Source organism: Ciconia boyciana, chromosome 6, assembly GCF_034638445.1.
Source record: "Ciconia boyciana chromosome 6, ASM3463844v1, whole genome shotgun sequence".
NCBI classification, from domain to species: domain Eukaryota; kingdom Metazoa; phylum Chordata; class Aves; order Ciconiiformes; family Ciconiidae; genus Ciconia; species Ciconia boyciana.
In genome coordinates, this window is record NC_132939.1 from 5,137,358 (window position 1) to 5,159,845 (window position 22,488).

Here is a 22,488-nt window from a genome sequence, read left to right on the forward strand (position 1 = left end):
AGACTAAATGCATCGTTGGTGACATCTGAAGTGTGCGTTTGACATAGTTAAAATCAGACCATAAGCAGGGCATCTATGTGATTGTGTTCGACTAAAACCAGTATGTAAACCATTGAGAAAGACAGTGGAAGGTGCGGTGAGCTGTTCTGTTGGTGTCCAAAAGGCAGATTGCTGAAGATTTGAGGGCCTGTTGGACTACTGAAGACCCAGATGAAGTCATCTATTTAGACTTTTTCACTCTGAAGACAGCTATGCATTCCTTCTAGCAAAACATTGGTGAATGTCTCGTCCCACTCGGTGGGTTGTGAGATGGGTGAATCTTTTTGATTCCCCGGGGATTTGTGCACCGACAAAGGCCGATCTCTGCTCGGCAGAGCCGCAGGCCAGTAGAGTCATGACAATGACTCAGAGGAACAGTCAGACTAGCAAACTACAAACTTAACGAACTAGCAAGCTCAGTGAACAGACAGAGGTAATTTGGCAATGGAGCTATTTTCCGGGCAACCCGTCACAATTCATCCAAAACTCATATGCCCAGATATATGTATAGTGGAAGAGTAGAGGAAAAGAGAAGTGAGAAGAGAGGAAGATAAAGAAAAGGAAAGGTATCACCACCCTTGGATCCCGCGATGACGGTGACAGACGTGGCAATCCTCCGCTGATGGGCACGTGCCATTCCCTGGGGAAGGTGTCTCTTAATACTCTAATCCCTGCCTCAGGTCACACCCCTGGAGGACTTATGTTGCTCTGGTCCTCAAAGGGTTTCAGGCGCTTGGGGGGGGGGGGGTGGTTGGGTGGTTTGCGAGGAGTTTCATTCCAAGTTTCGGGTGGTTGTAGGCCCATTCCTTAGATAAAACTCTGTGTGACCTCTGGCTATAGATGGTAACTGTGCATCCTCCAACCCGCTCTTCTCATCACGTGCTAGCCGACTTGCTGCACCTTATCTCGATACGATGTTTGAGACAGTACCTCTTTCAGTGTCTCGCAAGACAATACCTCTTTTAGTCTCTCCTTGGAAAAGCTCTACCCATCCCATGACTTGCCATCACCATGCAAATCGCGCCTCATCTCTCCACAATGTTTGAGACATTAACTCTTTCAGTCTCTCACAGTGAAGTATGCAGCCTGACACAAGGGCTTCTTGTGTGCTGTGAACCAGGAGCACAAGGGAGAGCAGGTGGACTGAAGAGCCACTGCACCCAATAAACCACGTTGCCTTAAGAAAGAACACAAGAATGGCCAAGTAATAGCCTGTTCTGCTAACCAAACTGATTCTATGAGGAGAAAGTCTTCCAGTTCTTGGAGACAGGTTATTTGAATGTAAGAATGGGTGAATTTTATATTAAGATTTTACTGCTGGCCTTGATTTTATAGAGGTTTCCCTGTCCAGGATCTTTTGATACTCTATAGCAGGGCTGTAAGCATCTGATGCACCATCCTGCTTGGTTGCCTTGAGCTCTGACGTGTGAAACTTTTGAAAGCCTTAATTTGTGAAACTACGAATTATTGTTAGTGGTTACAGGTGCCAGCCTCTGACATTTTTTTAACTTGTCCGCTTGTACCACAGGACACCTACAAGCAAATCTCTTATCTTATTCAACCTGTAGACTTACATGAGTTAGCTTTCTAAGCAAAGGTGCAAATCATTATTTGTATACCTTGCCTAGGGGCAATCTGATGGAAATGCGTTTCTGAAAACACATCAGTGATTCGTTTGCACCTCGGTGTAATGAGTGAAAACCCTTGTCAGTTAGTGACTTGACCTGGAAATGGTTTGCAAATGCTCAGATTTTGTCAGAAGTTTAGAATTTTGACTTGAATGTGCTGCTGTTTGTTCGGGTGGTGGGAAAGTACTTACGAGTTGTATACACCATAGACTTGCTCTCAGTCAGGATCACACTCATGTCCTCTCCCCAGAGACACTGAGTTTTAAGAAACAATGATGTTTTACTGTAATTAGAGTAATTTTCCATACAGTATATGTTTGAAATGAGAGGACTGCTATGCAAAGTGCTGAAGCTAGTTTTTGGTTAAATTGAATGCTGGGCAGGAAAAGATTTGCTATAAACATACAAAGGTGGCTGTGTTATTGCACACAGATTTTGGTAGTGTAATTGTAAACTTCATAGGCTGCTTATTGAAAGGATGAGTGCAGAAAGAAACAAAATGTATGTAATGGTTTTCTGGAATGTTCTTACCCAGCTGCATCTGTGTGCAGAATTTTTTCTCTTGGTATGCTTTGACTTCCTTTCTCTAGCTAAGACTATAAAGCTAGAGTTTGAGAGCTTATTCACTTGAAAAATATCTGCATTTCTTGTTTGTAAGGGGTTTTACTGTGAGAGACAATTGTCCGAGATGGCTGTCTCAAATACAGTGTTAGAGTACGGTGCGTTCTCATAAATCGCTGTTTTATGCAGTGCTTTATGATACTGCATATGCAATAGAGTTTTACACAAGGAAAAACGGGGAAAGAGATGGACTCTCAAATCAAAATAAACCAAGGATAGAATTCAGTACTCTTGTCTCAATCGTATCATTGCTCAGGTAGCTAATATTTTTTTTCTTCTTTTTTTTTTGTTTTTGTGTTAGATAATTTTGAAGCGGTATCAGGATGGGCTGTGAATGGGAGGTATTCAGGATCTAGGGAAAAGGACTAGGAAGTGAGCGTGTCTGAAACAGTGGAAACCATTTTTTCTCTCCCTCCTCCTTTCCTCTATTTCTATGACGGATATACAGTGATGGTGCTTTTTTAACACTTACTGGTCTTTCTGTAGTCCTAATAGTCTCTATTGTTTCTGTTAGTATTTGGAGGTACATTAATACAAGACTTCTATTTCTGTAACACAGTAATAATTCATAATTTTATGTAAGAATTAAGCTTTTCTTTTTTGTCTTTTTAATAATGCTGTGTAAAGAGCATACTAAGTAGCTGAATGCTTTCATTTGTTTACAGCAAAGTGGTTTTTATAAAGGGATTGTATTTCCTTGCATAAAAATACTTTACTTTTCAAGTACACCAATAATGGGTATTGCTTTTCTGCTCTTCAGATCTTCATTCGGTGTTCTCACTCATATTTGTTTAAGGACACAACAGGGTGTGCGTAATGACAAAGTCAAGCTGTGGTTTTGAAATGTGTGGGCTTGCTCTGTCAGTAATGAATTATTTCCTTTTTTTAAAAAATTAATTCATACATGAGAGATCAGCATGAAGGCTGTGAGGGAAATGGTGCTGTAGCAGAGCATGCAGAAGAGTTACATGTAGCTGCCGCTTTTCATTTAAATGCGCCACAGGTTTTGGGGGGATTTTGTCAAGTAAAAAATAATTTTTCACAAAATTGAGTGGGCCGCATCAGTTTTGTGCATCTGTTAATGCACGATTACATTTTATGTTTTAAATCAGAATCTGTTGTCCAATCTGTTTTACATGCCCTCTGTAACTTGTTTTACTCTAGTCCAATGGAAACCTTGTAGTTAGAAACTTCAGTTTAAGAAAATAATGCACTTTTTTATACTGATAGGGATTTTTAAAAAAGCCCATTCTCCGGGCCAGCAATTTGATAGCTGCCTTTCATCTCGTTAAATATTCAGTGTTGCACCTTACTAAATCTGGGGTACCAGACCAGGTTCAGTTACGTTACAAAAAATAATAAAATGGGTCTTTGATAGAAGGTGGAGGGGAAATGCAATGCTATTCAAGTAGTTAAATATTTCTTCTCAATTTTATGCTTAGATGTTTTTTCTGCTGTACTAAAAAATCTGCTAATTCTTGGTATTGTAAACATGCTAATACCACTTTCTGAAATATATATAGCTTTCACCAATAAGTAGAAAATAAGTGAAGGCAAAACCAAGTTCCACTAAGGTATTTGATAGGAACGGCTATGGGAAATGTACACAAAGAGGCATTTTTAATCTGAAATCATTTGTGTTTTAAACAAAGCATTTTTCTGTAGTATTCTCCACACAATGAGGCATACTTTAGTGTTGTTCTTGTGTCTTGGTGCTTTTATAGAGCTTAATCTCTTTTTCTCCATGAAGAATATCAGGATGAATACTGAAGAACTAACTTTAAAACAACTTCCTATACTTAGGTTTTGATCGATTGGTAAAATACTTTTATGTAGCTTTGAGTTAAAATGAAAATAAGTATTATAGTCCTGTAGTGTATTTGAATAATAGAAGAAAATTTAACAACGCAGGATATTAAGCCATCAAAGTTTTGTGAGCCTTTTATAATTGTTATAGACACAAAATACAGATATAAAGGACATATAAGAAATGCAGCGATATTCACATTCCTCTGGATTCAGATTTGTCAGTGGGCTCATGCATTTTTGATAGCTGACTTCTTGGATGGACATGATTGTAGGAAAGACGTATGCTTGAACGGAGTAACTCCATAGTGCTGTGTATTTCTCTTCCTGTCCAAATCTGTTTATAAGTGTTTTTGTTGTTAGCTGGAGAACAACCATTTCGCTTCAGCTTTGAAAGTACAAAAATAAGGAACTTCTGTTCATTTTGAGAAAGAAATGGCTAGCTTTTTAGTAGAAAACGCATAATATGACAGCATAACATTTAAGATGTGCTGTGTATTCAGTTTGTCTTCAACAGAGAGCGTGTCACCTTTTATGTGTCTTAGTTTAGCTACTGGCAAGATCAAATTATTAATATTCGGCTCACAGATTTGTATCCTAGAGATCTCTTTGCAGTAATTAATTTTGAGGCTGCTAATACATGCTTAAGAAAAAACAAACCCCTGAACATTATTGGGGTGGAAGCAAGAGCGTCCCAGAGCATCACGGGGAAGGGACGTCAGGTATAATTCTCTTTCCAGATGGCACCCCAACAGGTGAGGCAGCAGCCTGTGAAATTACATTCTAAATTACACTACAGATGAGCACAGCACACTGAGCAAAACGCTTTGGTATAAGTAATAAATGACTTGATTCAGTACCGTTGACGGTTTATGTAACTTACAGGAATGCTATAATGAATTGGGGTGAAGATAGAACTGGGAGGGGGGGGACAAGCAACAGTGCCAGAGTGGAAAGGTCGGAGAAAGGACGGTGAGAATTTAGCTGTATTTCTTGTGAGAAGGTGTGTCTTCCAGCTATACTTCTTGCACTTGTTTGGCAGACGTTGTAGGTGATGGGCATTTTAGGCAGGAAGACATAAGTGAAGGGCTCCTCCGTAAAAAATGTCACCTTGTAACTTACTGACTCTTCCTGGTAACTAGTCTTAAGATATGTCCTAGAGGTCACATTTGAAATACTGTGAAAAAAACCTCCTTTTTGATTAAAAGCATCTGAAAATAATTTTTATGAACTAAACACATTCTATTTTTAAAACTCCAAGAATGAGAATAAAAAAAGAAAACTCTGGTTCCATTCTGTGCTTTTGGCTTGCTGTAGGCATAAAATCATCTCTGCCTGATGCGACTGGAGCTCCTGGCCTCTTCAACTGTTCTGCAAAGCTTACTAAAAATCATATTGCTCACAAAGCAATAGTCTTCATTCTGGGACTTATTCCAAGGACTTCATAAAAGTTAGGCAGTAAAGTGGAAGAACAGGCAACATTTGGAAGAAAAGTGTCCCGTAGGGTGCTGTCCTGTTACCAGAAGAACCAGGTTGAGAAAAGGGCATTTCATTATTTTCAATCTACGCTCTTGTTGAATACAAATACATTGTGCTTCAAGCTTCTGGTTTTCTAGTTTTGCTTTTAGTTCTGAAGGCTGCAGTGTGGATGGTGACGTTTGTAAGCAATTCTGAACTTGCAGCATGTTTTGTTCTAAGAGCCTTAGGCAAAATAAACATCCAAGATGGCCTAAACTTGAAGTAAACATGGTATCTTAGCAGTGCAGTTCCCATGCAGTGCTGTCTGTCTTCAGTTGTGTGGTAGGATGACTTCAAAAAATAAAATAAAAAAAACCCCAATGATTGTACAAATATGGCAGTGTAGGAAAGATGAAGAAAACAAATCTTAGCTTCGCTTTGTTTGGTTACTGCTGACTGAGCTTGTAGGACTGCGGGTCCAAAGTCTGGACTTCTAGTTGTCTTTTTTGTGCTTTCCTATTGGCAATCAGTGTATAAATCAAGCCATATGGCTAGTGTGTTTCAAGCAAAGTGAGAATTAGGACGCTAAATGAAAATCCAAAATGTATGCTGGTATGATTTGTCTTAATTGATTTGGTTTCGTAAGAATGTGTCTGTGGATGAAATTGTGTTAGAGTATTCAGCAAGACTAAGGATCGTACTCAAACTTGGAAGATAGGAAGGATGTAAAATCAGTAAATCCATTGGAAAACAAAGGGCTATATATCTCTTAGAAATTTGCATTTTACTTAACATCTGGTTTCTCAACTACTTGTATATACAAAATGCTAATTGTATGTAATACTCCTATATGGTTTTTGTATTTCAGAAATGTTTAATGTTTTTTCTGTTTCAAAAAATGTCTGACTCGATTAAGTTTACAATAAGTTACTCTAAACAGCTATAGCAGTATGACTAACCTGCTATAAAATTAATCCAAACACTAAAAAAACTAAGCAAATCTAGTTCTAACCATTTTTATCCTGATAATGTTTTAAGTTGGGGTGCTGCTAAATGATGTAGAACATCCAGAGAACCCATGTGTCTCTTATATGATTTATTTCCACCTGTCTTTGTGAGCATTGCCCAAGCTGGTACAGGGCACCACGAAGTTGCAAATGTGAAGTAGGCAAAGATGCATTCTACTTGGTGTTTCTCTGACAATAATTTTAGTTACTTGCAGTTCTAAGTGGGAGGGGATTTTCTTGGGGGTTTTTTGTATGGTGCCTCAGAGTTATTACTGTAAAATCAATATATACAGCTTTTCACTTGGTTTGAGCTGAATTTGACTTCTTTTCATGTTGTAGGACTCTATCCAGTAATTGTTGGTGTAGATTGGATATTTATCGCCTATAGTTTATTAATTTAGTAGGTGCTAGATACTTGCACTTTGGGAAATTAAGGATGATACTTTATCACAGAATCGTATAGGTTGGAAAAGACCTTTAAGATCATCACGTCCAACCGTAAACCTAACACTACCAAGACCACCACTACACCATGTCCCTAAGCACCTCATCCAAACGTCTTTTAAATACCTCCAGGGATGGCGACTCCACCACTTCCCTGGGCAGCCTGTTCCAATGCTGGACAACCCTTTCAGTGAAGTAAAATTTCCTAATATCCAGTCTAAACCTCCCCTGGCGCAACTTGAGGCCATGTCCTCTTGTCCTATCACTTGTTACCTGGGAGAAGAGACCAACCCCCACCTCGCCACAACCTCCTTTCAGGTAGTTGTAGAGAGCGATAAGGTCTCCCCTCAGCCTCCTTTTCTCCAGGCTAAACAACCCCAGTTCCCTCAGCCGCTCCTCATCAGCCTTGTGCTCCAGACCCTTCCCCAGCTTCGTTGCCCCTCGTTTATGTAACTACAGTTTTGCAGTGACAGCTATTGTTGAGAAATTCACTGGGTGCTGGCTCTTACTGAGGTGTATGGGCATAAAGGGTTCTTAAACTGTGTTGAAGAAGTCTTATCTGTAGATTGATTAAATAGGCTACATGAGAAGCATAAGCATTTCTAAATTATCTCCCTTTTCTATAAACAGGGTTATTTCCTTCTCTTTGAGTCGATGCTGGATTCTGTCATCTATGCAAAGGACAAGTACCTGGCAGAGGGAGGCTCAGGTTGGTACGCGTAATTCTTTTTATAAATGTAGCTCTGGGGGGAAACTAAATTAACTCGTAGGCTTAGAATAAGCTATGCATGGATGAGAAAGTTGCCAGTCTAAATGAAAAATGTTTCCATTAGTATGAGCTTCAAGGCATTAATTTACTGTATGGGTAATAGAAGAACATTAGATGGGGTATCAAGGTCTCCAGTTAATGGTGTTTTTAAGAATAGAGGGGGTTATTTATTCTTAAGTACAGTCTAAATTTTTCCTCCCTACTTCTTGCCACACATGTGGGCGTTCGTTTTCCCCTCTTGAAATCCCAGTTTCTGCATAACTTTGAACTGAGGAAAATAAGTTTTATTCTGTAAGATGTGATACTGTTTGAGTAAGCTATGAGGAATTAGAGGAAAAGTTGATAGGATGTTTTCCTGGAGGAGGGAAGTTGCGTGGGGACGACGTAGTTTCAAACACAAGAAGCCATGTGAAATAACTAAGGGATTTATGTTGTTTCAGTTCAGCATACTTATTCTATCCTATACTTTTTCTTCCTGGTTGGAGGGTAGGGAATTGACAGAACAAAAAGGCTTTATTTTGAGGTAGAGTTCTTTCATCCTTTTAAGTAGCTTAGATAGTGTCATCTTAAGCAGTGTGTAACCGCCTGCAAATATTTATTCCTCATGTGATGCAGTTTTCTGCACGAGTTCTGCATATGCTTTATTCCTGGCGCTTAATTCCTTTGTCAGTATTGTATTTCATATTGACCTTTTCAATCGTAGCCATCAGTCTGGGGTTTTTTTTCCCTTTTGTGCTAACCATGCACATAGTTAGTTTCACTACACTGACTTAATGATTGGATTAATGACTGTGTAACAGTGCTCGCTGCAGTGCTTCCCTTTGATTGCAGTGAGCTTTTGTATGCTACAGAGTGCAACAGAAAAAGGGGGGTTTATGCAATTGTTCAACATTTGGTCACAAAGCTGAATATACAAGCAAGAAATGACCGTTCATGTGTTAAAATATTTAGAAGCCACTCAAACAACATGACAGAATAAGAGCTTTTTTTATTTTCGGTAATGTAGAATAGTCCAGCCAGATCTGGAACACAGTTGTGGTGTGCTCTGTAGAGATATGTGCTGATAATTTTACGTTTCAATATAATTAAATTTGGGGACATCCCTTAAAATTGCAAGGAGTCGTTTTATGTTTAGCTCCTACTTCCAAAGCCTTCTGAAAAGGGCCAGAAATTTTTGACCTCTATTGAAACTGCAATAGTATCTTGTTCTCTATTTGTATTGTTGGTAAGTTTGCTAGTGGCTTGTGCCGCCCAAAGTTTCCTTTGAGAGACAGGGTATGCTGGTTCTGCAGTACACTTATCCTTTGTGATCTGAGAATGGTCTTGAGCCCTTATTTGACTTTTCACAAAGCATACAGCGTTATACGGTCACCAGTCGGTATGGCCAGATTTTAAATAGAATGCTGTTTCCTTAAGATGCTTACAATTACTGCCCTTCTGCCAGCTTGTATAGCAGGTAAATGGCTGTGCCTAAGATTCGTGAGAAAGTGGCTCAGCAGTCAGCTTAGCAAGACAGACGCTTCTGCAGTGTGGGCACAGTGCAGAGCTGTGGGCACAACCAAATTCAGATGAGCCAGAACTAAGAGCTCATTCTGAGGTGAGGTCTTACCAGAGGGACTCCTGAACCTGCCGTAAAGCTTAGTTTAGTCTCAAGCCACTTTGTAGTGTTGAGCCCAAGATCATTATTACAGGGACTGTTTGAAAGCTGAAAAAAGCAATAGAAGCAGCTGCGATCTGGCCAAATCTTTCGGTGATTGAGCCGGGAATAGAATCCAAATTTTTAGATTTGTGTTCAGTCAGTCATATCGTCGTTACTTCAATTTAGCCTATTGGCATGCTGAAGTGGATTATGCCAAACTGTCTAGGGTAATGTGTACAGTATATAATAGCTTTATTTGGGAACATAAAATTCTTGTTGCCCAGGACCCATCTGTTTGTTCTTTAGAGCTGTTACTTGCTTGGGTATAGATTTTTTGCATACGCTTGAGTGCAGTGCACGTTGGTGAGGGGTGACATAGGTAAGGAAGGCATCATTCAAAACATAATACTGTTTGCTTGTTCACATCAGAACGACGATGGTATTCACTTGGAATTATTTCCACGTAGCTGGAGGATTGTCGCCTTACCCTTCAGTGTCCTGAAGTTTGTGAGGCATTGCTAAGGGATAAAGGATTTCCCATCGTATTCTGTTCACCACGTGAGCTGTTACTAGTGACAGATGACTTCTGGGCACTGAGTCGAGAAGGACACAGATGGTCAGAAGGATGAATCTGTGAGAGCATTGAGGAGTATGTGCTTTGGTCCAATCAGCATTTTGTTCATTTCACCTGTGAGAAGGAATAATTATTAAATTATAGGCTTAATCAGAAAAAAATGACAAGTCTGTCAGGATTGCACAGGAAAGTGTTACAGGGTTGCAGAAAGAGCAGAGGTTTTCCAGGCGGATTGGGAATAATGGATGAAATGGCAAATGCCATTTTAAGCAGATGCTTTTAAACATTTACAAAACTCTACAGCATTTAGATTATTTAGGCTGATATTTAGATAACATGCTTCCATTTCCAGTCAAACTTCAGTGTAGCATATGCTTCTGGACATGGGTGGGTTTGTGTATTTGGAACTTAATGTATCACTGTAGGCTTTTGCCTGTGCCCTGTTGGTGGAACACGGATTGCTTTTTGTGAAGTCTGAACAGGCATTGTCTACTTTTTTGTTGCTATTGGTAGGCTAAACTGAAAATGCAGATTAGGTGGAAGCATTAGTGTTTACATTTTTGCTTGTTCTTAAGCACTTTGTGTAATTGATCATGAGTTCCACTGCTGATTTAAGGTTTTGCTGTGTGGATGAAGAGATTTAATAAAAACTGCTTATGGTCCCACTCAAATATTTCACTCTTGATAGATGTGGTAAACTTTTTTTCCTGATAACAGAATGTCCCAGAAATGTGGGCTAGTCTGAGGAAGGAAGGTTACAAAGTAGCTGATTGCTTTTTGCTGTGGTTTTCATTTTCATTTGCAGTGTTGCTAACACGCTCCTGTAAGTGTATTCTATAACTAGGGACCTTCAGTCTCTTTTTGCCCCTCTTCTTGCCATACCCCTTGTATCCCATGAAGAGCATTTCCCTGAAAAATATTCCCTCAAAGGCTGTAGTCACTTGCTTTTGTTCTCTGTTTCACAGTCTTTTAATTTTTGGAGCATTAGTGGTGACTCTTAAAGGTTTGAAATGCTGGGAGGTAAAGCCAAATATAATGCAGTTGTCACACTAGTAAACAGCAGTATGAGAGCTTTGAGCAATGGAAATGCCTTACTGATGGCTCCAGAAACTACCTGCAAATACTCCTACCTCCAGATGTTGAATTTTTTTGTGCGTGTGTGACGGCTGTCAGGTGTGCTGGAACCAAATGATTTGTTTCAGACAAGAGTTTGAACACCTTCCTGTTTTGATTCTCATCCAACTGCCTTTTTACTGCTGAGTTAATTGTAGGCTGTTCCTGGACAAACCTTCTGCTTTGAGTTCCTCATCTGCCAAGTAGGGATGATGATAGATTAACAATGGGATTCCAACTTAAGCTAGCTGACGTTTATTTATTTATTCTGCTTTAAGCAGTCAGAAAGTGAGAAAAATGACAGTATGTTCATATTTTGTATAAAGTAGTCATTCCAAATGTAGAGATGGTTGCTTATTTAACATCTTCATATAAAAGAAAAAGCTGCTTTAGGGAAGACTATTCTTTATCATTAATATTTATATGATTATTTCCTTTAGGCTAAATCTACTCTCACTATATAAAAGGTCTAATTGCAGTTTGCTGTTTCTATCTTCAGTATTTTACAAGGCAAAAAATACTGCTTTTCTGACTTACCATGCTATACCAGTGATTTCTCCATACTCATTTTAATAAGATACCATTTCAAGCAGAGCTGAAGACAAAATTAATTTTACAGTTCACCAGATTTTGGGGAGAAAAAGAGAAACTTAGCTTTGGTTTTATTAACACTGCCACATTCATGTATCAATAAAAAATAAAATAAGGTGTTTATTAGTAGGCATTTTGCTCTGAAGCCAGATCAGAATTCAACGTATGTGGCTTTAAAGGCTTTAAAACTCTAAAAACAAAACATGGGAATTTCTTTGTGGAAAGAAACCTAGCTAAATATAAATTGAGCTGCTTTTACTGTTTGATAGTGCTGTAGACAGCCATGTTCATAGCAGCTGTTCTTTGTGTCTTTTCCAATCAGTAGTGGATAGAGATTGCCAAGAGATTGACTGGCTTTGCTGTAGGCAGCTGTTAAAAAGGTAAATGTCAGTCTTCCACTACTGTTTGGAAAAGCTGTAAATGGGTACTTGTTCTGAAGATATTCTTGGCAGAAGGGAAAGCACAAATGTGAAGATAGTGTAAGAATGATAGCTGTCATCCTACAACTGTGGGGGGAATCGATGAGGAAGCTCTCTTCTCTCTGTTGGGTCACTTCCATACTCTTCAGATGCAGATAGAAGAGTGGTTATTCTTTTCCAGTACCCAGAAATAATTTTTTAGGTTGTAAGGCAAGTACCAGTCAGAGCTGATAAGAAACAGGAATCAAACTCTTGAGTAAGAATATTTGCTCTTTTCTGGAAATAAGGTCTTTTCACAGAGGTTTCTTGTTATTGCAAAGCCCTCGCCTGAATTTTCCTTTGGGTGTCTTGTCTAAAGTTATTAAATACATTTTAGGTCAGTCTCTGTATAGAAGCCAGAATAGGATGTTCCAAATTATTTTCTTCGGACATCAAGTTTCCAGTCATTTCCTGGCAGTGGGATTCAACTGCAAAGATATTTTGTCATGAACAGGAAATATTGTTACCAGAGTAGTGTGGGAAAATTAGTCTCCAATGTCTGGTCTCTTCTGTGGACAAATGGGACTCCAGGAAATAAAGTAGCAGAAAAAGTGTCTTGTCCAAGAGCTAAAAAATGTTCTTTTATTTGTTCTTTTAAGATGTTAAACACTGAAAGAGAAAAGAAAGGAGGAGAAAAAAGTCGTCTTCATGCATGTCTAAAATAAAATTTCGCTAATCTGTTTCTGTTGTTACAGTTTATCCTGACATTTGCACCATTAGTCTAGTAGCTGTTGGGGATATGAATAAACATGTGGACAAGCTACTTTTCTGGGAAGATGTGTATGGCTTTGACATGTCTTGCATGAAGAAGGCTGTAATTCCAGAAGCTGTTGTGGAGGTGCTGGATCCAAACACACTGATATCTACAGCCAGTGTCATTAAGGTACCATACTTCTTAAATTTTTAGTAGTCAGACTAGGAGTTTCCTTTCTTTAGGGAGGAAGGGAAAAAAAAATACACACACACACACACACACAAACTTTGGCATCTTCAAAATGATACAAATGCAGTAAGGTTCTTGGTGTTATGACCGTAAGACTTGTATTAATTGCTTTTTTTTACCAAGTTTCAGCTCTTAATACAGTAATCTTCCCATATTTAGATTGTTCTGTTCTACCTTTTCTTCTATCCAACCCCAAATTTACTTGCATTTTTGTAAGTTACAAGCTGTGTAACTGAAACTTAAACTATACCAAAAAAAACCCCTGAATACAGAGTCTTTTCTTCTACTTGGCTTCCCTCTTCACCTCAGTGTACTGAGTGGCGGTGGGGCTTCTTACCTAGTTCTGTGTCAAGCTAGCTGGCTTTATAGATCTCTCATTGGAGGATCACTCACTATCACTCATAGCTTCATCCAACAGAATGACGATGCCTGAAAAGGCAACAGAAGTTTCTGCAGTATTCACTGAATTAATTCTGTGCTTGCTTTTCTGTGTTGTCTTCTTTATGGCAGCTTCGTGATGGGGAATAGCAGCAAAGTTGGTAGTGATTCATATGAGAGAACACCTATGTGATGAGATATAATTCCAGAACGCTGACTAGTTTGAAATTCTGACAAACTTCTGAGCGGTTCAGATCAAATTGAGAGAAGGACTATTATAAACCAATATTTTTTGTCACAGTGGTATTCTAATTATTGTTCATATAGTTACTTTTCTATTGTAAAACACTTAAGGCAGTAATATTACTGCCCTTCAGTGGGAATTGCCTGTTTAGTAAAGAGGTAATTTCTATTTAAATGCATTCCTATCCTATTTCTATATAGAAGAAAATGGGTTTACATAATTCATCACTGAACTTGACACCATTACTGAGGGTAGTTCCAGTCTCTTCCAGCGAAGAAACTACTTGCTGTGGTCAGTTGTCATCCTGCCCACAAAAGCAGTAACAGGTGAAGTACAGATTTGTTGTAAGTATATCCTGATCCAAGTTATTGTTTAAGCTTTTCTTGTCTGTAATTTTATTACAGAGAAGATTTAAAAGTATTAAGTTTTTTAAATCGGGTATTCAAATGGAAGAAGTGCTGAGACTGATGTTTCTTTAAGTCGAATAACTTCTTTGGCCTTCTTGTGTGTCTCTACTTTCTTTTTTCTTTTTTTTTACTTCAGGATTCTTTATTTGTAGATGATGAAGTCATTACAGATGTGTCTTACATTTTATTCTCTGAGCTTGTTGACTAGACTCTGTCTAGAGTCGGTGAAATAAAATTCCGAAGGACACCTCTAATAAGTTGTGTGACTTGAGGCTTACAAGTGTCTGCTTTCCTTGAGTGTAAGGAGCGGGTAGAGTGATCAACTCACTTGTTGAAATACACTTTGTAGACCTGTCATTCTAGGGAAGATAAATTCCACGCTTAGTGAATGAATGTGCACAAAAGAGAGGTACTGAGGGCAAGAATCTTGAGGCCGTAATTGTTAGCCATCTGACAGGTTTGATTGTGCAACGAGTGAGGCATAGGCACTTTTCTCACCTGCCATTTTTTATAACATTTTTTATGTTCTGATTCAAGTGGAAGTGTAGTTGAATACTTCTTGCAAATAGGTCAAATTTGGTATACGGAAAATGAAGAACATATAACATGCTCTAGATTAACAGCTGGATAAGTTGAGTTCTATCAGTTTGTTAGGCAAACAAATAAATTAAAACAACATCTGGAAAGTGTTGATAACAATAACTATAGTTAAATGTGCCCAATGCAGTTTATAAGCTGCATCATTTTAGAAGCAAAATGGTTTATTGGGAATAGTACAGGTCCCTTTCTAATATATACTGTCATGAGCAGTCACTGTCCAGCTCAGGTGTATATGCTTAGCAGATGTTGTCATGCAGCATTTTGCATAACTGTTATGTTTAATGGTTTTATACTCATTTGTTCTCAGTAGCAATCATGGTTTTTAAAATAACCTAAAGTCAATGCATGAGCTCATTTGCTGGAGTTAGAGTACAAAGTAGTAAAATTAATGAGTGGAGCAACAGTGGCATTATAAGTAAATTGTTTTAATCAATAGCCATTCCACAGGACAAATGGATTATATTTTTGAGGGAAAGCTTAAAAATGTTCCAATTTATCATATGATTATTACAGAAGATATCCTAGTGTGCTTGCTCAGATTAGCTGCTGCTTGTTTTGTATAGTTTATAATGTAACTCTTCAGGAAGCAAAACATTCCCTAAAGAAAGATGAGGCAGCATCAAGAAATACTGATTAATAATGTATATAACCTTTAACTTCAGCAGTATATGGCGTTCTTGGATAAAGCATTTTAACTGAGTACATAAACTCAGTGAAAAAAATGTAGTGGAATTTTTATGAACAACTGAAACTTACTGCTCTTTAAAAACTCTGATTATTTTTTTTAATATGTACATATAAATAAAATTAGAATATTGAAATGCAAGTTGCAATCTGATTTGACAATGTTATTGTTGTTATCCTGAATGTTGTTTTGTGTTAATTTCAAAATAGTGAAGCAGTTCTCTGCCTCGTGGGCTTTTTCTCCTCTGTTGTGTCACTCTGATATTTCACATACTGATACACCACATGGTTGTGCTGCCATTCAGAAGGACCTCCATAGGCTGGAGAAATGGGCCAACAGCGGTCCTGTGCCAAGGGCTCAGGGCAATGCAAAATCTGGCAGCTGGGGACGGAGTTAATAACCCCACACACCAGTAGAGGCTGGGGGCCTATGGCTGGAAGGCAGCTTTGCAGAGAAGAATTTGGGGGTGCTGGTCAACACCAAGTTGACCATGAGCCAGCAACACGCACCCTTGTGGCAAAGGCAGCCAGCCAGCCTCCTGGGCTGCAGTAGGAAGACGACTTGTGCACCAAGAGATGCCCCTTCTCTTGTACCCTAGAGAGATGACTGTACCCCAGGGAGATGACTTGTGGAGTGCTGTGCCCAGTGCCGGGTTCCCCAGTGCAAGAGTGAGATGAAGGTACTGGAGTGAGACCGGTGAAAGATGGCAAAGGTGCTGAAGGGACTGGAGCAGCTGGGATATAGGGAGAGGCTGAAAGAGGTGGGGTTGTTTTGTGTGGAGAAGAGAAGGCTCAGGGGAGAGGTTATCAGTGTGGCCTGGGAGCGGGGGAAGTAAAGGAGGTGGAGGCAGACTCTTCTCAGTGGTGCTCAGGGGCAGGACAAGAAGCAACAGGCACAGGTTGAGCTCCAGGCAGTTGCCTTTAAAGATAAGGAAACACTGTTTTATTTACTGTGAGGGCAATTGAACAGTGGCACAGGTTGCCCAGAGAGGTTGTGGAGTCTCCGTCCTTGGAGATATTCAGAAGCCATTTGGACATGGTCCTGCGCAACCTGGTTTAGTTGACCCTGCTTTGAGCAGGGGCTTGGACTAAGTGATCTCCAGAGGTCCCTTTCAACCTCAGTTATTCTATGATCAATACAAATTAGCCTGGCAAATCAAAAAAGCCTAGTTCTAACCCATATTGGTTTCACACTGTAGTTTACCATGTGGCTATGTAAACAAGGAGTAAAACAGGTGAAGATGCCTGTGAAAGCTATTTAATCTCCACAATGGGCAGCTGTCATCCACAGCAACTTTCTTGAACAGTGAGCTACTATGTCTCGTTCCGTACTGCTACTAGTCAAAGTGTGTTTATTTTGACTTTTGGGGAAGAGAGGTTATAGGTGTCTTGTCAGTGTATAGATAGGATAAGGTGGTTTTTTAAGTCTCTTCCCACTTTTGGAGAGCTCAATGCCCTAGAAAAGTTGTCGTCTTATGGGAGCAACCAAACAACCTTAATGGAAAGGAAGATCTTAAGTTAAATTCAGCACTGTTACTGACAGAATTGTATTATTCCTTTCAACAGCATATCGACTGTAATACTGCATCCACTCCAGACTTAGAATTCTCTTCAGACTTCACCCTGACCATTACAACGAGCACAAAGTGTACGGTAAGACAATTTTAGTTTCTTTATATATGGTCAGCATTGCATTGGACTAATAGTGCATTAATTAAGCTACATTTATCATCAGTCCTTGCCTTGAGACATTCGTTTCTGCAGTATAGAGGTGTCAGATGAGCCCTTTTTGTAAAGAGATAGATGTAAAACTCCAGTAATAGTGTTACAGTATAAGACAGGTAGATGAGGAAAGGGAAGGATAAGGAGCCTTAGCATTGGGGTCATTCTGTTTTGTTCTCTAGCCCATTTTCTGAAATAAGAGTTTTCTGTTCAGACATGTTGTTACCACTGTGCTCAAGAATGAGGCAGTCACTATTCTCAGAAGAGCTTTTCTGAGTTTAGTAAAAAGTGAAAAAGAAAATAGATATGGGAAAGGTAGACTATGGCTCATGTAATAAACATAGGGCAGCTCATGTGGCAAGCAGTTTCTCAAACAGGCCCGTTCATGAAGTTTACGTGTGAAGACTGAGGGGGAACAAATACATGATTAGAATCTGAATCTATTAAATCACTGGTTGATAACCAGGGGTTTTACTGCATCTGCTTTATTTCTTGTATGCAAGTTAGTATTTTTACTTTATGTAAGTTAATATGACTTACATTCAAAGGAACACTAATTCTAGAAAGGCTGTGGAATTTGATTGGAAGGGAGTTCTAATTACAACAAATACAAGCTTATTTATTTGAGTATTACAGACTATGCTGTATTAGAGTGAGTGGAGAATCTCCAGCAAATCTGAGTCTGTGATCTCACTCAATTGAGTATTATTTGTTTATCAAACACTAGTCAATATGAAAAGAAAGAAAATTTTAAAAGAAAAAAAGAAGTTTTCGGTCTGAGCTTTAGAATTAAATGAAAACTCAGTACTAGGGCATCTTTTGAACGCTTCTTTGAAGTTGTGCCTACATTGTTGAGTATGAATTTACATAAATACACATTAATTTTGCTGCTTTTGTCTTGATCATTCAGTATCTGCTAGTTATGAGAAAACGGAGAGAAACAGTGATTTTTGGATTAATGAAAAATGCCCCCTATTTTTTTCTGCAAGGGCCTGGGCCCATGCAATTTGTGTTTTGTGTTCCATTTTTGAAGTATAAGTCATGGAAGATACCTAAATATTTGTATTTAACATGCTTCATGTAAGGGTGTGAGTGACTTCTGAAATAAAGATGTTATGAATGTGTTTAAAGCTAAAACAAATTAGGTATTCCAATGTAAATATTTAGAAATTATTAGATTGGTGCCTGTGTGAGGATACCTTTTTGATTTTACTTAGTTATGATGCCCAGCTTGCTTGCTTTGTTGGAATAGGGAAGAAAAGAATCAAATAGAAAGATTTTTGTACCGTTACTGTTAGGCAGGGCAGTTGGGATAAAGATGAGGTACAGATGAGAGAGTCTGGTGGTGGCTTGGATTTAAGTAGTGCATTGAGGTTTTAAACACTAAATGATAAGCAAAAGCAAGAACCTAATTTTTACAGATTTTATGATTGCAGTAATATGCTTTTGCATTCAACATCAATTATAAATGGTTTCTACCAATTTATTAAAATATCCTTGTCAAATTTGACCAAAGTTTGTATTAGGCTCTGAGATCTGTAGTAAAAGCTAAAATTTTTGTAGTCTAGTGTATTGTGATACTTCTACTGGGAGTTTCATGCTTAGCTTTAAGTCACAGCACATCACAGAATCAAGTCCAAAGAGGTGATTTTTAATATATTGTGACAAGTGTGCAACAGCTGGTTTATGTGGCTTTCACATGTGTATATGAAGAAGAGATGCAGGCTTCCTCTGATAGGGACACAAAGAATATGTTGCTGTATAATGTAAACACTTAAGCTGATGACAAAATCTTGGATACCTACGGCAAGCAATGTAATACCCGCTTTTGGATGCGTCTGCATGTTAGTTCATGCTGCTGCCTTTGCCACCACTTCTGCTGTATAACAGGATGCATAAGAATTTGTTGGTGTTATAAAGTGAAGTTTTCCCATGTGTATAATTTAAAGCATTGTTACTAGTGTGAGTTAGTAGCTACGTACAAATACTTCATAATTATTTGTCAGTTATCACCAAATTTAGTAAAGACACAGTAACCTCTTTTTTTTTTATATTAAATGGAAATCTATATATTTTATTGTGCATTAACAAAAAAAATCTCCTGATTTAGTTGTCATAGAATCATAGAATAATTCTAGTTGCCTCAGGGCAGGCTCAGCTTTGATTTAAGACCGAGCTCCAGTGCAGCCCTGGGTTAATTTTCTTAATGTGGCCACTTTTGAATAACTGATTAGTTAAACAGAAATCTTTACAAAATCTTGGCGATCTTTTTGATGTTTTAGTAGAGTAAAATAGCTTACTTTGTAAACGTTGTTTTCCCTACCTCTAGATCTTTACAAAAACTTAATTTCTGTTCTATGATTCTATGGTATCATTGACTTACAAATCAAGATGTGCACCTGCATTTTATGACTTCCAGGGAAAAGGGGAGGGAAGTGGGGGACGAGTGGTGTTTCTGAAATCTTGCAGTGAATGCAGGTTCTAAAAAATGATCAGAACTCTGTAAAGTATTTTGCACTTCATCATTTAGGTTTATTGACACTTTGAGTGAAATTTCCACTCTTTCTATGATGGATTGTAGAAGTTTAGTTGGGGGTTGACAGTTCATCCATCATATCAGGCTGCCTAACCTTGCAGTAAATGAACAATAAAAGTCCATTATTTATATTGAGAATTTTTGAGAAGATGCTTTAAGATTGCAATTTGTCCTTTGAAAATAACATTTGATGTTTTTCTTGTTTGCATCCATGTTTTGTTGTTCTACTGGCTTTTCATTTCTTGCACAAAAAGAGAAAGCTGCTTATATTGCCCAAAATTCTAGCTTTTTGTACTTGTCTGTTCTGATTTTTGCATTTTTTTAAAAATATGAACACTTTAAAATATTCTTGCTTTATTTACAAAAAAATACTGCACAAAAATAAAAATGTGGAAATCCATCCTTATATGCTTGTATATAGCAGAGTCTTTTAGCTCACAGCCTAAAGTTAATGTCAAAGCAGCTTTTTCTCAGCCCTTTTTGTGCTGTACAAGTGTGAGAACAGATTTGGTTGTCTTATTCCTAGTGTTGCCGTCAACGACAAAGCTAACTTCAGACCAGTGTTACCATCAGAACTAGGACTCCCTCTGTTAAGTTGTCTGTCTTTAAAGACCAAACAAGTGGAAAGCTTAGGTGCGCGGTGATATGTTAGTTGTTTTGTGGATCCTATTGCAGATCAGCTACTAGTTTGCACTGTCGTTGGGTTGTGGGGATTGGGTTTCCATGCTGCTCCTTCCCAAGGCACTGCATGGGTGCAGAGGAGTATACGGTAGATGTTCTTACATGGAGATGTGTCAGCAGCATGGAACGCATGGTTGCTGTCGCTGAACTTGTTTTTGCAGAAGCTGAGTAGTGATGGGAAGTGTTTTAGCAAGTACTCGGAGAAAAGAGTTGTGGCCTCATCTAGTTGGAGCATGCAACACAATTAATCGTTGAAGAGCTCAACTTTCAGCTGACAACTCTGGAGGCGTTAGCCATGTTGGGGTCTGTCGCTTCCTCCCATCAACCTGTTTGCGCACCTGTGGTAACAGGACAGTAAGTTGTAAAAGCTGACAGGAATCAGAGCCATAATGCAGTCTTTTTACTAACTTATTACCACATCTGCCTTGATTATGACTTGGAACACCCTCAGGACCCCTCAGGCAGGAGAGTCTGCACTTCTCATTTCTGTGGCAAGATGTTAAGTACCTCTAAAATCTGACCTTAGTTTTTCCTCATTCTCCCCCCCCACCCCCCCCGCCACGTAGATCCTGTTTGAAACTCTGTGTTTATTTTCAGTCTCAACAGAGAAGTTGACCTCTTCTTGGTTTCCCCATACTTTTTTTTCTGTTCTTGTAAATTGTTCTGGTAAACACTTCTGGGAGGATTTCATAAAGGCTGTGGGAAAGCTTCACCTAGGAGGGAGTTATGAAGAGAGCTTTTTTTTTTGTTCTTTGGCTGGAGGGAGCACAGGAAGATTAGCCTGTCAAGCCGAATGCTAACCTTTGGGACTTGCCACCCACCTCTTTCTCATCCTTTGATTTCCCCCTGCCTCCATTTTGCTTTGTCACTTTTTAGTACAAACCTTTTACTTCCTGAAAACTGATAATGCAAGTGCTGAAATAGATATTTCTCTTCTTTCTAGATATTATCACTGTTCTTGCTCTTGGAAGGCCATCTTGCCGACCTCTTGGCTAATTATCTGGTTGTATGATAATGCCACTTCATCGTACTTGTAGTTGTTTGAAAACTATGCAGTTCAGTAGGCAATAGGCTAACTGTTTTCTGGTTTTAGATAAATGGACTAAGGACATAAATGCTCAGACTTAGTGATGAGCTTGTGCAAAATATCAAAACTATGTAGTTCCCAAACCCTAAGAGCATAGTATTAATTGACACATACCTGATTTGTCCGTCCTTCCACCTGTAAATTATTTTAAATTACTCTCATACTTTTGTATGACCAAAAAAAACCCCTAGCAGAGTATCAAGTCATGCTGGTAACAGATCAGCCTGATGTGTTTCTGTAGGTGTACCCTAAGTGTATTGCAGATGATCCTGTAATGCATTTGAGTCATATCCTTAAAAAAAAATGCTTAATGCTCTAAACAGGTTTTTCTTCCAGGTATTCAAGCAAATAAATAAGTTTTCAAGAAAAAAATTCCTAATAAACCTGAGAAATATGGAAAGATTGAGCAAAAATAAACATTTTAAATGTGACCTTGTATGTGGTGCTTAGTCTTTCACAAGTTTGGCGAAGGGGAGTCAAGGCTTTTTTCAGAGCACGTATTCTTTCTGTTGATTTTTCTTTTATTCCTCCTGTGGTTTACCACAAAGTAGTATCTTTTAGCATTAAGTTTATTTATCATTATTTTAGCTTTCAAAGATTGAAGATTTTCAAAGCATGAAACGGTTGCATGGAATCATTATATGAAATTGTTTCAAAGCACTTTTAGTGCAAGTTGACTTGATTTCAGTCTTACAAAGATAATGGCCAAAAATAAATTTAATTAGCCTGCAAAAGTGCATTTTCCTAGTAAAGAGCTAGGGTTTGTCACTGCTGATTTTAATGAGACATCTGGCTAATATCAGTTAGTAGATGCTGCTAGGAAAATATTCCATTAATTGTATTCTAAGTTGATCACTGTGTGAGCTTTTCAGATAAAATATAATGGTGATTACCCTCAGTGTAGAAATCAATTGACAAACTTTCTCTTTTGTTTGTGAGCGTTTCCCCTGTGAGCCCATCAAGGTTGATCTTTCCTAGCTGAATAACAATATCCCCTGGGAGGAAAATGGCAGTATCTCTTCATTGCTCCCAGGAGATCTTGTCAAAGAGCAGGGGATG

The 22,488-nt window shown here is 38.6% G+C and overlaps 1 protein-coding gene across 1 annotated transcript in view; it reads left to right on the plus strand.

Annotated features, from left to right (window-relative positions):
* PRMT3 (protein arginine methyltransferase 3) overlaps positions 1 to 22,488 on the plus strand; it is a 70,515-nt gene that overhangs the window by 26,776 nt on the left and 21,251 nt on the right. The window contains exons 11-13 of the mRNA XM_072864854.1: positions 7,634 to 7,712; positions 12,843 to 13,030; positions 16,970 to 17,056. Of these exons, the coding sequence (XP_072720955.1) occupies positions 7,634 to 7,712; positions 12,843 to 13,030; positions 16,970 to 17,056 (354 nt within the window). The remainder of the gene's footprint in view (positions 1 to 7,633; positions 7,713 to 12,842; positions 13,031 to 16,969; positions 17,057 to 22,488) is intronic.